At 40.3% G+C, this 16,041-nt stretch overlaps 1 protein-coding gene across 4 annotated transcripts in view; it reads right to left on the reverse strand.

Moving 5' to 3' along the window:
• Positions 1–3,641, reverse strand: part of TASOR2 (transcription activation suppressor family member 2) — a 71,095-nt gene extending 67,454 nt beyond the window's left edge. For 2 of the 4 annotated variants that reach the window (XM_036842223.1, XM_036842222.1), the window contains exon 1: positions 2,724–3,640. Coding sequence is in view for 1 of the 4 variants with exons in the window: in XM_036842224.1 (XP_036698119.1) it covers positions 2,724–2,784 (61 nt within the window). In the remaining 3 variants the exon portion in view is untranslated. Of the gene's footprint in view, positions 1–2,723 lie in introns of all 4 variants that reach the window. The other 2 variants (XM_036842224.1, XM_036842221.1) reach the window with 1 other exon arrangement.
• Positions 3,642–16,041: the final 12,400 nt, after the last annotated feature.

Here is a 16,041-nt window from a genome sequence, read left to right on the forward strand (position 1 = left end):
ACATAGTTATTTTTCATTAAAAATGTTGTTTAAGACGTAGTAGGTTTACTATCATTAGTAGTAGTATTTTTTAGAGGTATACACCTCTATAAACTTAATGGTATATGTAAATATACCAATATCTACGTTTAAAATTGGTTGGTTTTAATATCTAATATGATATAATCCACATAAGCAAAGGATCTTTGTGGTCCTCAATACTTCCTAGAACTGTGAAGGAGTCCTGAAGTTTCTGAATTGAGCTATAGGTACATGCTTCAACAGGGATGGATCTCAGAAACATAACGTTTAACGAAAGTAATTCACAGAATACGCAATATGATTCTACTTAAAGTTCAAAAACAGGTGAAAGCAAACAATATGTTGGTTAAGGATACATATATGGTTGATAAAACTGTGAAGAAAACCAAAGGAATAATTAACACAAAATTCAGGACGACCATGGTGATGGGGGCAGAGAATCCTTTGTTTCTGGAGAAAGGCACACACCAAAGGCTTCTAAGGTACTTGTGATGGTCTATTAAGCAGAGTACACAGATACAGTTTTTTTTTTTAAATCAGTACATACAAATGGCATATTTCACAACGAAAATTTTAACAGAAGGAACAAGGAGACATACCTATCCTCCTAGAAGGAAAAACTCAAAAGAATGTCTCTTCTCAAATTAATCTATAAATTCAATGCAATCACAAACAATATTCCAACAAGATTTTCTATAGAACTTGAAAAGATGATTTTAAATTTCATCTGGAAGACAAATGCAAAAGAAGAGCCCAAAGCTTTTTTCAAAAGAAAGTACCAAACTATATCATAAAGCTACAATAATTAAAACAGTGTGGTAATAGATAAATGGGCCAAAGAAAAGAAGAAAATTCAGAACTCAATTAAAAAAAAAAATCAGCAAAGTATATGACCTGGCCAAAAATGCTTAATTTTCTTACTACTCAAGGAAGATAAACATTTAAATGAGATGTTATTTCAACTATTAGAAAATTAGTAAAATATTACCATCCGGTGCTGGCTAGTGGGGAGATAAAACACATCTTTTGAGAAAGTGAATATAAAAGGGTACAATCATTTGAGGGTAATTTAATAGCATTATTATGCATCATTCTCAGAAGCAATCAAGTCTATGATTCATAGAAATACTATGATGAGCACATGAAACACTGCTTATAATGGCAAAAAAATCGCTGTAGCATTTTAGTTATAAGGGAAAACTTGAAAATAACTTAAACGTCCATCAGTAGAGGAATGAAAGACTCATTTGACAAATAGATGCCATATCTATTTAATTATACTAAATAGATATATCACACTGCATTTATTTAACAAACACTACGTCTCAGTTAAGTTTTTAGACACTTTGCAGATTTTAATTCATTTAAGCAACTATGTCTGGATTACAGGAGATGCTCCTGATACAGCTCTTTTTAAAAAAGAACTGGTTACACTTGGAGAAATGTCCTGAAAACACAAAATTTCAAACACTGTTCTTTGTCTTCCTTAAAATAGTTGTGAACACTGTGTCACTTTTAATTTTTCTCCAGTCTGAGTTATTCACTGATGTACTGAGCATACTGTATAGAGCTATCCGGTTCTAGAAGGCAGTTTTTCAACAGAAAAGTATTTTTACACTATTAAGGAATAGCAGCTTTGTTATAAACCTCCCGAGTAGGCTTACTATCAATCTCAGAGCCTATAATATTAAATATACCCAAACCCCTTTCCCCTTCTAATGCTTTTGCAGGGGAACACCGTGGGCCCTTGGATCACCAACGTTACTGCAATAACACCGTATGCTTGCACAGCACTTAACGTCCGGAATATATTTTCAAAAACCTTACTGTTCTAATTTTACCTTACAGGGAGAATAAAGGGTAAAAGAGGTGTATTTAAATATATGGATTTCAAATAGACAAGCGGTGATTAAGAGAAACTTGAGGATTTTCAAAGGATCTTCCCCCCAATTTTGAGGTTAATGTGCCACGTTCTCCCACAAATGCTGCTTGGTGCCACCTTCAGACAAACTGCTGGGTTGCATGGACCAACCTACGATGACGCGCTACTTCAGTTTTCAGCTAAATGACCCTCCCTGGGGAAAGACCTCTTCCTTCTATGCCTACGTTAAAAAAGAAAAGGTCACACACGGCCAATGAAGTCTCTGCAGAAGGAAAGCGGAGGTGCGGACTTCACCAAGAATCCTTAGAAAAGTACTTCACTGCCAGTCCCAATCCAAGGAGCAAAGCTTCAGCTGGCTACTTCTTACAACGTCCACGAGGATGCAGCGGTCCTCTCACAGGCAACTCAAAGGAAGTGCTGAGCCGCCCTACACTTTCTGCCTCCGACAGGGGAAACAGGAATTCTGACGCCTTACACACCTGGAAGACTCTGACTGACTAGAAACAGGTGAAGATCGGTGTGTTAGCAGCTGAGAGCGGCCACAGGTGGAGTCAGAGCCGAAGCAGCAAAGCAAAAGCGATTCTGAAAACCACCCCCCCCCGCCCCTCCCACCCAGAGCAGCGCTAACAAGCAAGAACGCGGGAGTCAACTCAGCATCCATGAGAAGCATGCAAAGTCGACTGGAACTGAATTTTTCATTAAAAAAAAAACAACAACAACGAACCCCGCACAGCCCGAGCGGCCATGCCGAGCACTCGGCCCCGGAGGACGGGTTCCTCTCGCGTCCCCCCGGGTGGGCGTCCACGAGGGGCAGTCTCACCTGTCCTCTGCGCCGCCACCGCCGCCGCGGACCGAAGATGAGCGTTCAGTTTCCTCCCCATGCTAAGATGCTGTCCGCGCCTCCACACGCGCTTCCTCCCCTCAGGCCCTCGAGGCCGAGCGTGACAGATCCCGTCGGACGCCGCGAACCAGCCGCGCCCGGGCCAACTCCCCGGGCCGGGGAGCCGTCGGGCCGCCCCTTGCAGGGGACTCCCCTCCTCCTGGTTCCACAGGGCCCGCGTTCGCACAGGCTCGTCAGCGGCGCGCGGGACCCTCCACGTCGCAAACAGTCCTTCCTCTCCGCCCTTGTGCCAAGAACGCCGCCCGGGCGTCGCGGGGCGGCTCCGAGGCGCCGACAGGAGTGACGCGGGCCCGGCGTCCAGGCTCGGAGCCTGCAGGCCTCGCCGCGCTCGTCAGCCAAACGCCGTCCCTGCCCCAGAGGGTCATAGGAAGCCACGGACCCTGAGACGCCTGGCCACCTGAGGTAACAAGTCGACGTTCTCACTGATTGACGCTGGAACCCGGAAGTAAAACCCCACGCCCACAGGAAGCGAAGATGTCGCGGGGGGGGGAGAGAAAGTGAAAACTGAACTGTGGCGTCCCTAGGAGGCAGGAGCCAATCGCTGGGGAGAAGCCGACGCGCAGGCGCGAGCTGCGGCCGTCGTCCACGCGGCGCTCGCCTCTCTCCTCTGCGCAGGCGCGAGGCCGCAGCGCGGCCCGGAATTGGACGAAGGATTCTGGCGGGCGCGGTTGCCCGGCGGGCGGAGCGGGGCGTCTCGCGGGGCTGACGCGTCACCGGAAGCGGAAGGCGCGCAAGGGGCGCGGCCATGACGGCCTTGAATGTGATATGGGGCTTCGTTCACTTCACCGTTGGGAGTATTTACCTCCTTGAGTCTCCTGCTATAGCTGCCGCAGCGACGCTTGTCTTGTCTTGCCCAAAAGCGACGTTTACGAAATCACGCCTTTGTAGTAACTTAATAAACGTTGATCCATGTAACATTTGTTTATATGGTGGTTCCCTAGGAAAACACCGCTAGAAGTTTCTATTCCATGCAGAGTTAGGGGAATAGCATTACTATAGCAATGCTGTTACCACAAATAGCATTACTTCTACCAATCAGAGATACTAGGTGATGCACTTAACCGTGAGCCAGACACTGGGCCACACTATGGGAATAGAATAATTTCCTCATTCAGTAGCATCTTTTATTGTTTACTGTGGCCAGGTGCTGAATTAGGCACTAAGATTACAGTCATGAATAAGCCAGATAAGGACCCTGCACAGAGTGGAGCTTATTCTAGAGGTGGATGACAAACAGTAACAAGTAACACCACCACCACCACCACCAGAACAGAACTTAATAATACTGCAGTGAAAACAAGCCAGAAATGCTGAGGATGGGGTTGGAGGCTGGACGCCGGAGCAGAAGAGGCAGAGCTACAACGTCTCACTGAATAAGGGATATTTGAGGTCAAACCTCAGTGATAAAAACAGACCAAATTAGTTCTTGGAAGATGAGGAGGAAGAACTTTCCAAGCAGAAGACAAAGCAAGTACAAAAGCCCTAGACATGAAATTGTGTTCAAGAACTGAGGAAGGTTGGCTGTAGAAGCAGAGACTGAAGTACAGCCGATGTTTTCAAAGTACATAAAACCAGTATGTACAACTCCCTGGTTTATCACAAAGCAAATATTCATGAAACCACCACCCTGGTCAAGAAATAAAACATTGCCAAAAACCCGGAAGTTCCTTCTTGCGCCACCTATGGATCAATACCCACTCCCCTTACCTACCATCAAACGTAACAACAAATCTAACTTGCATGGTAATCTCTTCCTTTCCTTTCTTAGTAGGTTTGCTGCCTAAATATGCATCCCTAAACTTTATCATTTAGTTTTGCTTGTGGTTTGAACTTTATATAAACTGAATGGGTTTGTGCCTGGTTCCTTTGGAGTAACATTGTTTGTGAGACTCATGTTTTTGTGTATGCAGTTCTTTCATTTTCATTGCTGTGTATATAGGGGTGGGTGTAGCACATTTTCTTTATACATTTTACTGTTGATAGACATTTGCACTGTTTCCAGTTCTTGGCTATTATGAATAATACTGCTTGAACTTTCTTATTCACGTCTCTGTACACTTGGGCATCATTTATGTTGGGTGTATTACATGCTGGACGTGCTGGACATGATGATTTGGATTTTTGCTTCAGCAAATATTTATTCCCTTCCCTCTTCTACTGTTGGTCAGGTTTGCTTTTCTACCCCATTGATATTGTCCTTGGTCATATGAATTCTTTTAGTTGATAGAATATTTGCAGACATGATATATGCAGGAGTCTTGTGTGCTTGCATAGTTTGATTTGGCTCCTGAGTGCAGGTGATGCACACGAGGAGACCACAGTCTCATGTAGCTGTTGCCCCTTCAGTCTGGGCCCTCAGAATAAGCACATGTGGAGCAGATGTGAATCCAACCTGCAGGCCAAACCAATCTTAGGTTAGCATAAACTTAGACATCCCAAAGATTGGTGAGTATGAGAACTAATGCTGTTGTCCTAAGTCACTGAGCTTGGGGTGGTCTATTATACAGCATTATTGTGGCAATAAAGAAGGCATATGTTCAGCTTTAATAGATAAAGTCAAACTTCTTGCAAATTGGTTTTACAAAGTTATATTTCCACAAGAAATGTATGAGAATTCTAGTTTCTCTACATCTTGGTCAATATTTTTTAACTTTAGCTACTCTGAAGGGTGTCATATGGTTTGAATTTTCATTGACTCCAACTTTGTTCTTTTTCCAGTATTTGAATAGTTTTGGCTATTCTAAGTCATTTGAATTTCTGTATAAATTTTAGAATCAGCTTATTTTCTACCTCAAAACACACACACACACACACAAACAAATCAAAAACAAACAAACAAACAACCCACATCTGCTAGGATAGTGCCTGGGATTGTGTTTAATACATAGATCAATTTGGAGAGAATTAACGTCTTAATATTCTACCTTTGAATTCATGAACATGATATCTCTATTTATTTAGGTCTCTCATATTTTCTCTAAGCAACATCTATATTTTTCAGTGTACAGGTCTTGTGCACATTTTGTTATATTTATCTCTTCATAGTTTTATGGTATTTTGAAATTTTAATTTATAATGGCTTGTTGCTAGTATATAGAAATACAAATGATTTTCCCATAGCAACCTTATATCCTGCAACTTGCTAAACTCACTAATTAGATCTAATAGCTATTTGTGTGTGTGTATGTGTGTGTGTATGTATTCCTTAAGATTTTCTAAGACAAACATGTTGACTGCAAATAAAAATACTTTTCTTTGTTTCCAATCTGTATTTTTTTTCCTATTGCATTGTTTAAGTCCTCAAATGCAATATTGAATATAAGAGGTGAGAGCAAGCATCTTATTATTGATCTATGGGGAAAGCATTCAGTATTTCACCAGTAAGTATAATGTTACCTTTGGTGTTTTCTGTCCTTTTTTAGGTTGAGGATTTGCCCTTTTATTCCTAGTTTTTGAGAGCTTTTATCATAAATGAATGTTGAATTTTTTCTGCATCTACTGAGAGGATTATATAGTTGTTTTCTTTTTTAAAAATCTACTAGTATGATGAATTACATTATTTTCAAATGTTAACCCAACCTTGAATTCCTGGGATGAACCAAATTTACTTAGGATGCATTATCCTTTCTCTATATTACTGGACATGAATTGCTATATTTTGTTAAGGATTTTGGCATGTATGTTCATGAGAGATATTGGTCCACAGTTTACTTTTCTTGTAGTATCTTAGTTTTGGTATCAGGGTAACTCTAGCCTCACAGAATGAGTTGGTAAGTATTCCCTCATCTTTTAATTTCCAAAATACTCTGATTAAAATTTGTATTATTTCTTCCAAAAATGTTTAATAGAATTAATCAGTGAAGTCGTTAGGGACCTGTATTTTCTTTATAGGGAGTTTTTTTAAGTACAAATTTTATTTCATTAATAGATATAGAGTTATTAAGAATATCTATTTTAGAGGAATAGAGCTCTACCAATACCACTGTCACAGCAGGGTGACTGTAGGCTTTCTCCAAAAGCCCCAAGGAGAAACAGCAGAAGCTTAACACTGTGTGTTTGAGGAAATAGATACCACCAAAATAATCCAGTGAGTCACTGAGCAAATAAATAAGCAAATAACAGTAACAAGGCCCCAAGGGGTGAGGGGAGACCAGCACACAGAGTTGTGGCAATTTATTACATAAATATTCTGCTTCCAACCAAAAATTATGAGTCATGAAAAGAAAACAGAAAAGTATGACCATGCACTGAAAAAAGCAAGCAACAGAAACTCTTGTGAGAGTGACTAATATTGTATTTAAGAGAGAAAGACTTCAAAGTAGCCATTATAAACATGTTCAACAGACTAAAGGAAAGTGTGGTAAAAGAAGTAAGGAAAGATATGTTGACAATATCACATCAAATGAAGAATATCAATAAAGCGAAATTATAAAACCAATCCTAAATAAAAAAAAGAGCCAAATGGAAAATGTGGAGTTGAAAAGTAAAATAATTGAAACAAAAACACCTAGAGGGACTCAACAGTGATTAGAACTGAAAGAAGAAAGAATTAGCAAGCTTGAATATAGATCAATAGAGATTATTGATCAAGCTGAAAAACAGAGCATAAACAGTAAAGAAAAAGGAACAAGGAGCTTTGAGATGGCGGAAGAGTAAGACGTGGAGATCACCTTCCTCCCCACAAATATATCAGAAATACATCTACATGTGGAACTCCTACAGAACACCTACTGAACGCTGGCAGAAGACCTCAGACCTCCCAAAAGGCAAGAAACTCCCCACATATCTGGGTAGGGCAAAAGAAAAAAGAAAAAACAGAGACAGAAGAGTAGGGACTGGACCTGCACCAGTGGGAGGGAGCTGTGAAGGAGGAAAGGTTTCCACACAAGAGGAAGCCCCTTCGCGGGCGGAGACTGCGGGTGACGGAGGGGGGGAAGCTTTGGAGCCACGGAGGAGAGCGCAGCAACAGAGGTGCGGAGGGCAAAGCGGAGAGATTCTCGCACAGAGGATCGGTGCCGACCAGGACTCACCAGCCCGATAGGCTTGTCTGCTCACCCGCCGGGGTAGGCGGGGGCTGGGAGCTGAGGCTCGGGCTTCAGAGGTCGGATCCCAGGGAGAGGACTGGGGTTGGCTGTGAGAACACAGCCTGAAGGGGGCTAGAGAGCCACAGCTAGCCGGGAAGGAGTCCAGGAAAAAGTCTGGAGCTGCTGAAGAGGCAAGAGACTTTTTCTTGCCTCTTTGTTTCGTGGTGCGCGAGGAGAGGGGATTCAGAGCGCCGCTTAAAGGAGCTCCAGAGATAGGCGCAAGCCGCGGCTATCAGCGCGGACTCCAGAGACAGGCATGAGACGCTAAGGCTGCTACTGCAGCCACCAAGAAACCTGTGTGCAAGCACAGGTCACTGTCCACACCTCCCCTCCTGGGAGGCTGTGCAGCCCGCCACTGCCAGGGTCCCGTGATCCAGGGACAGCTTCCCCGGGAGAACACACGGAGCCTCAGGTTGGTGCAACGTCATGCCGGCCTCTGCCGCCGCAGGCCCGCCCCGCAACCATACCCCTCCCTGCCCCCCCTCCCCGCCTGAGTGAGCCAGAGCCCCCGAATCAGGTGCTCCTTTAACCCCGTCCTATCTGGGCAAAGAACAGATGCCCTCAGGCAACCTACACGCAGAAGCGGGGACAAATCCAAAGCTGAACCCCGGGAGCCGTGCGAACAAAGAAGAGAAAGGGAAATTTCTCCCAGCAGCCTCAGAAGCAGCGGATTAAAGCTCCACAATCAACTTGATGTACCCTGCCTCTGTGGAATACCTGAATAGACAACAAATCATCCCAATTTGAGGAGGTGGATGTTGGGAGCAACGATATATATATATATTTTTCCCTTTTTGTCTTTTTGTGAGTGTCTATGTGTATGCTTCTGTGTGTGATTTTGTCTGTATAGCTTTGCTTTTACCATTTGACCTAGGCTTCTGTCTGTCCGTTTTTTCTTTTCTTTTATTTAGTATAGTTTTTTTTTTTAAAGTTTTAATTTATTGATTGATTGATTGCTTGATTGCTATGTTGGGTCTTCGTTTCTGTGCTAGGGCTTTCTCTAGTTGCGGCAAGCGGGGGCCACTCTTCATCGCAGTGCGCGGGCCTCTCACTATCGTGGCCTCTCTTGTTGCGGAGCACAGGCTCCAGACGCGCAGGCTCAGTAGTTGTGGCTCACGGGTCTAGTTGCTCCGCGGCATGTGGGATCTTCCCAGACCAGGGCGCGAACCCGTGTCCCCTGCATTAGCAGGCAGATTCTCAACCACTGCGCCACCAGGGAAGCCCTAGTATAGTTTTTAGTGCTTGTTATCATTGGTGGATTTGTTTTTTGGTTTGGTTGCTATCTTCTTTCTTTCTTTTTTTTTATTACTTTAAAAATTTTATTTAATAATTATTTTTTATTTTAAATAACTTTATTTTATTTTATTTTATTGTATCTTTTTCTTTCTTTCTTTCTTTCTTTTTTTCTCCCTTTTATTCTGAGCCGTGTGGATGACAGGCTCTTGGTGCTCTGGCCAGGCATCAGGGCAGTGCCTCTGAGGTGGGAGAGCCAAGTTCAGGACATTGGTCCACCAGAGACCTCCCAGCTCCACGTAATATCAAACGGCAAAAATCTCCCAGAGATCTCCATCTCAATACCAAGACCCAACTCCAGTCAATGACCAGCAAGCTACAGTGCTGGACATCCTATGTCAAACAACTAGCAGGACAGGAACACAACCCCACCGATTAGCAGAGAGGCTGCCTACAAGCATAATAAGGCCACAGACACCCCAAAACACACCACCAGACGTGGACCTGCCTACCAGAAAGACAAGATCCAGCCTCATCCACCAGAACACAGGCACTAATCCCCTCCATCAGGAAGCCTACACAACGCACTGAACCAACCTTAGCCACGGGGGGCAGACACCAAAAACAACGGGAATTACGAACCTGCAGTCTGCGAAAAGGAGACCCCAAACACAGTAAGTTAAGCAAAATGAGAAGACAGAGAAACACACAGCAGATGAAGGAGCAAGGTAGAAACCCACCAGACCTAACAAATGAAGAGGAAATAGGCAGTCTACCTGAAAAATAATTCCGAATGATAGTAAAGATGATCCAAAATCTTGGAAATAGAATGGAGAAGATACAAGAAACGTTTAACAAGGACCTAGAAGAACTAAAGAGCAAACAAACAGTGATGAACAACACAATAAATGAAATTAAAAATTCTCTAGAAGGGATCAATAGCAGAATAACTGAGGCAGAAGAACGGATAAGTGACCTGGAAGATAAATAGTGGAAATAACTACTGCAGAGCAGAATAAAGAAAAAAGAATGAAAAGAACTGAGGACAGTCTCAGAGACCTCTGAGACAACATTAAACACACCAACATTCAAATTATAGGGGTCCCAGAAGAAGAAGAGAAAAAGAAAGGGACTGAGAAAATACTTGAAGAGGGTATAGTTGAAAACTTCCCTAACATAGGAAAGGAAATAGTCAATCAAGTCCAGGAAGCACAGAGAGTCCCATACAGGATAAATCCAAGGAGAAACACGCCAAGACACATATTAATCAAACTATCAAAAATTAAATACAAAGAAAAAATATTAAAAGCAGCAAAGGAAAACAACAAATAACATACAAGGGAATCCCCATAAGGTTAACAACTGATCTTTCAGCAGAAACTCTGCAAGCCAGAAGGGAGTGGCAGGACATATTTAAAGTGATGAAAGGGAAAAACCTACAACCAAGATTACTCTGCCCAGCAAGGATCTCATTCAGATTTGACGGAGAAATTAAAACCTTTGCAGACAAGCAAAAGCTAAGAGAATTCAGCACCACCAAACCAGCTTTACAACAAATGCTAAAGGAACTTCTCTAGGCAGGAAACACAAGAGAAGGAAAAGACCTACAATAACAAACCCAAAACAATTTAAAAAATGGTAATAGGAACATACATATTGATAACTGCCTTAAATGTAAATGGATTAAATGATCCAACCAAGAGATATAGACTGGCTGAAGGGATACAAAAACAAGACCCGTATATATGCTATCTACAAGAGACCCACTTCAGACCTAGGGACACATACAGACTGAAAGTGAGGGGATGGAAAAAGATATTCCATGCAAATGGAAATCAAAAGAAAGCTGGAGTAGCAATTCTCATATCAGACAAAATAGACTTTAAAACAAAGACTATTACAAGAGTCAAAGAAGGACACTACATAATGATCAAGGGATCAATCCAAGAAGAAATATAACAATTGTAAATATTTATGCAGCCAACATAGGAGCACCTCAATACATAAGGCAAAAACTAACAGCCATAAAAGGGGAAATCGACAGTAACACAATCATAGAAGGGGACTTTAACACCCCACTTTCACCAATGGACAGATCATCCAAAATGAAAATAAATAAGGAAACACAAGCTTTAAATGCTACATTAAACAAGATGGACGTAATTGATATTTATAGGACATTCCATCCAAAAACAACAAATACACTTTCTTCTCAAGTGTTCATGGAACATCCCCCAGGATACATCATATCCTGGGTCACAAATCAAGCCTTGGTAAATTTAAGAAAACTGAAATTGTATCATGTATCTTTTCTGACCACAGTGCTATGAGACTAGATATCAATTACAGGAAAAAACCTGTAAAAAATACAAACATATGGAGGCTAAACAATACACTACTTAATAACCAAGAGATCACTGAAGAAATCAAAAAGGAAATCAAAAAATACCTAGAAACAAATGACAATGGAGACACGACGACGCAAAACCTATGGGAAGCAGCAAAAGCAGTTCTAAGAGGGAAGTTTATAGCAATACAATCCTACCTTAACAAACAAGAAAAATCTCAAATAAACAACCTAACCTTACACTTAAAGCAATTAGAGAAAGAAGAACAAAAAAACCTCAAAGCTAGCAGAAGGAAAGAAATCATAAAGATCAGATCAGAAATAAATGAAAAAGAAATGAAGGAAATGATAGCAAAGATCAATAAAACTAAAAGCTGGTTCTCTGAGAAGATAAACACAACTGATAAACCATTAGCCAGACTCATCAAGAAAAAAAGGGAGAAGACTCAAATCAACAGAATTAGAAATGAAAAAGAAGTAACAACTGACACTGCAGAAATAGAAACAGTCATGAGAGATTACTACAAGCAACTATAAGCCAATAAAATGGACAACCTGGAAGAAATGGACAATTTCGTAGAAATGCACAACCTTCCGAGACTGAACCAGGAAGAAATAGAAAATATGAACAGACCAATCACAAGCAGTGAGATTGAAACTGTGATTAAAAATCTTCCAACAAACAAAAGCCCAGGACCAGATGGCTTCAAAGGCGAATTCTATCAAACATTTAGAGAAGAGCTAACACCTATCCTTCTCAAACTCTTCCAAAATATTGCAGAGGGAGGAACACTCCCAAACTCATTCTATGATGCCACCATCATCCTGATACCAAAACCAGACAACGAAGTCACAAAGAAAGGAAACTACAGGCCAATATCACTGATGAACATAGATGCAAAAATCCTCAACAAAATACTAGCAAACAGAATCCAACAGCACATTAAAAGGATCATACACCATGATCAAGTGGGCTTTATCCCAGGAATGCAAGGATTCTTCAATATACACAAATCAATCAATGTGATACACCATATTAATAAATTGAAAGAGAAAAACCATATTATCATCTCAATAGATGCAGAGAGGGCTTTTGACAAAATACAACACCTAGTTATGATAAAAACCCTTCAGAAAGTAGGCAGAGAGAGAACTTACCTCAACATAATAAAGGCCATATATGACAAACCCAGAGCCAACATCGTTCTCAATGGTGAAAAACTGAAACCATTTCCACTAAGATCAAGAACAAGACAAGGTTGCCCAGTCTCACCACTATTATTCAACATAGTTTTGGAACTTTTAGCCACAGCAATCAGAGAAGAAAAAGAAATAAAAGGAATCCAAATCGGAAAAGAAGAAGTAAAGCTGTCACTGTTTGCAGATGACATGATAGTATATATAGAGAATCCTAAAGATGCTACCAGAAAACTACTAGAGCTAATCAATGAATTTGGTAAAGTAGCAGGATACAAAATTAATGCACAGAAATCTCTTGCATTCCTATACACTAATGATAAAAAATCTGAAAGAGAAATTAAGGAAACACTCTCATTTATCACTGCAACAAAAAGAAAAAATACCTAGGAATAAACCTACCTAAGGACACAAAAGACCTGTATGCAGAAAATTATAAGACACTGATGAAAGAAATCAAAGATGATACAAATAGATGGAGAGATATACCATGTTTTTGGATTGGAAGAATCAACATTGTGAAAATGACTATACTACCGAAAGCAATGTACAGATTCAATGCAATCCCTATCAAACTACCACTGGCATTTTTCACAGAACTAGAACAAAAAATTTCACAATTTGTATGGAAACACAAAAGACCCTGAATAGCCAAAGCAATCTTGAGAAAGAAAAACGGAGCTGGAGGAATCAGGCTCCCTGACTTCAGACTATACTACAAAGCTACAGTAATCAAGACAGTATGGTCTGACACCAAAACAGAAATATAGATCAATGGAACAGGATAGAATGACCAGAGATTAACCCACACACATATAGTCACTTTATCTTTGATAAAGGAGGCAAGAATATACAATGGAGAAAAGACAGCCTCTTCAATAAGTGGTGCTGGGAAAACCGGACAGCTACATGTAAAAGAATGAAATTAGAACACTCCCTAACACCATACACAAAAATAAACTCAAAATGGATTAAAGACCTAAATGTAAGGCCAGACACTATAAAACTCTTAGAGGAAAACATAGGCAGAACACTCTCTGATATACATCACAGCAAGATCCTTTTTGACCCACCTCCTAGAGAAATGGAAATAAAAGCAAAAATAAACAAACGGGACCTAATGAAACTTAAAAGCTTTTGCACAGCAAAGGAAAACATAAACAAGATGAAAAGAGAACCCTCAGAATGGGAGAAAATATTTGCAAATGAAGCAACTGACAAAGGATTAATCTCCAAAATTTACAAGCAGCTCAGTATCAAAAAAACAAACAACCGAATCCAAAAATGGGCAGAAGACCTAAATAGACATTTCTCCAAAGAAGATATACAGAGTGCCAACAAACACATGAAAGAATGCTCAACATCATTAATCATTAGAGAAATGCAAATCAAAACTACATTGAGATATCATCTCACACCGGTCAGAATGGCCATCATCAAAAATATCTACAAACAATAAATGCTGGAGAGGGTGTGGAGAAAAGGGAACCCTCTTGCACTGTTGGTGGGAATGTAAATTGGTGCAGCCACTATGGAGAACAGTATGGAGGTTCCTTAAAAAACTAAAAATAGAACTAGCATATGACCCAGCAATCCCACTACTGGGCATATACCCTGAGAAAACCATAATTCAAAAAAAGTCATGTATCACAATGTTCATTGCAGCTCTATTTATAATAGCCAGGACATGGAAGCAACCTAAGTGTCCATCGACAGATGAATGGATAAAGAAGATGTGGTACATACAAACAATGGAATATTACTCAGCCATAAAAAGAAACGAAATTGAGTTATTTGTAGTGAGGTGGATGGACCTAGAGTCTGTCATACAGAGTGAAGTAAGTCAGAAAGAGAAAAACAAATACCGTATGCTAACACGTATATATGGAATCTAAAAAAAAAAAATGGTCGTGAAGAACCTAGAGGCAAGACGGGAATAAAGATGCAGACCTACTAGAGAATGGACTTGAGGATATGGGGAGGGGGAAGGGTAAGCTGGCACAAAGTGAAAGAGTGGCATGGACATATATACACTACCAAATATAAAATAGATAGCTAGTGGGAAGCAGCTGCATAGCACAGGGAGATCAGCTCGGTGCTTTGTGACCACCTAGAGGGGTGGGATAGAGAGGGTGGGAGGGAGGGAGATGCAAGAGGGAAGAGATATGGGGATATATGTGTATGTATAGCTGATTCACTTTGTTATAAAGCAGAAACTAACACACCATTGTAAAGCAATTATACTCCAATAAAGATGTTAAAAAAAAAGCAAACGGAAAAACGAACAGAACCTCAGAGAAATGTGGTACAATGTTGAGTACATCAACCTGTGTATAATGGGAGTAGCAGGAGAGGAGAGAGAGAATGGAGAAGAAAAAATATTTGGAGAAATAATAGCTAAAAACTCCCCAAATTGATTGAAAAATAGTAATATACACATCCAGGAAGCTCAATGAACTCCAAGTGGTATAAATTCAGAGAGTTACAAACAAACACATCATAGGAAAAAAATGCTCAGAGTCAAAGACAAGGACAAAATCTTGAAAGCAGCAACAAAAAAATAACTTGTCGTTTATAATAGAACCCTAATAAGATTAAAAGCCTACTTCTCAGCAGAAACAATGGAATCTAGAAGACAGTGAGATGACATATTCAAAGTACTCAAAGAAAAAAAACTGTCAACCAAGGATCCTATATCCAGCAACTTTATCTTTCAAAAGTGAAAGTGAATAAAAGACTGTCCCAAATAAACAAAAACTGAAAGAATTTTTTGCTAGCAGATCTGCATTACAAGAAATACTAAAGAAGTTCTTCAAGTTGAAAACAAGTGACCACAAATGGTAATCTGAATCTGCATGAAAAAGCAAAGAACACTGGTAAAATTTATTACATAAAGATAAAAAACAGTATAAATGCATATTTTTCTCCTTTATTCTCATAACTAATTTTAAAAGCCATGAAATAATATGTACATAATGTAATATTGGCCTTATTGGGGCTTATAACATGTAGAAATGAAATATATGTACAGTACATTTGCCAATAGAAGCACAAAGGAGGTAAGTGGGGCAAAGCTGCATTTGGCTAAGGAAATGACAACAGATGGTAAGGTAATAATTATAAAAATGTATTGTTGGGTTTGTAACATTTGTAGATGTAATATGTATGACAATAATAATGCAAAAGGAAAAGGATTAGAGCTAAATAGGTGTAGCATTTTTATATATCACTGAATTAAGCTAGTATAAATCTGAAGCTGATTCCGATAAGATGTATATAGGAAACCCTAGAGAAAAACTAAAATAAACAAACAAAATTAAAGAAATGAAAATGCTACAATAGAAAATATTCACTTAATGCAAATGAAAGCAGTAAA

This window comes from Balaenoptera musculus, chromosome 2, assembly GCF_009873245.2.
Source record: "Balaenoptera musculus isolate JJ_BM4_2016_0621 chromosome 2, mBalMus1.pri.v3, whole genome shotgun sequence".
Taxonomy (NCBI): domain Eukaryota; kingdom Metazoa; phylum Chordata; class Mammalia; order Artiodactyla; family Balaenopteridae; genus Balaenoptera; species Balaenoptera musculus.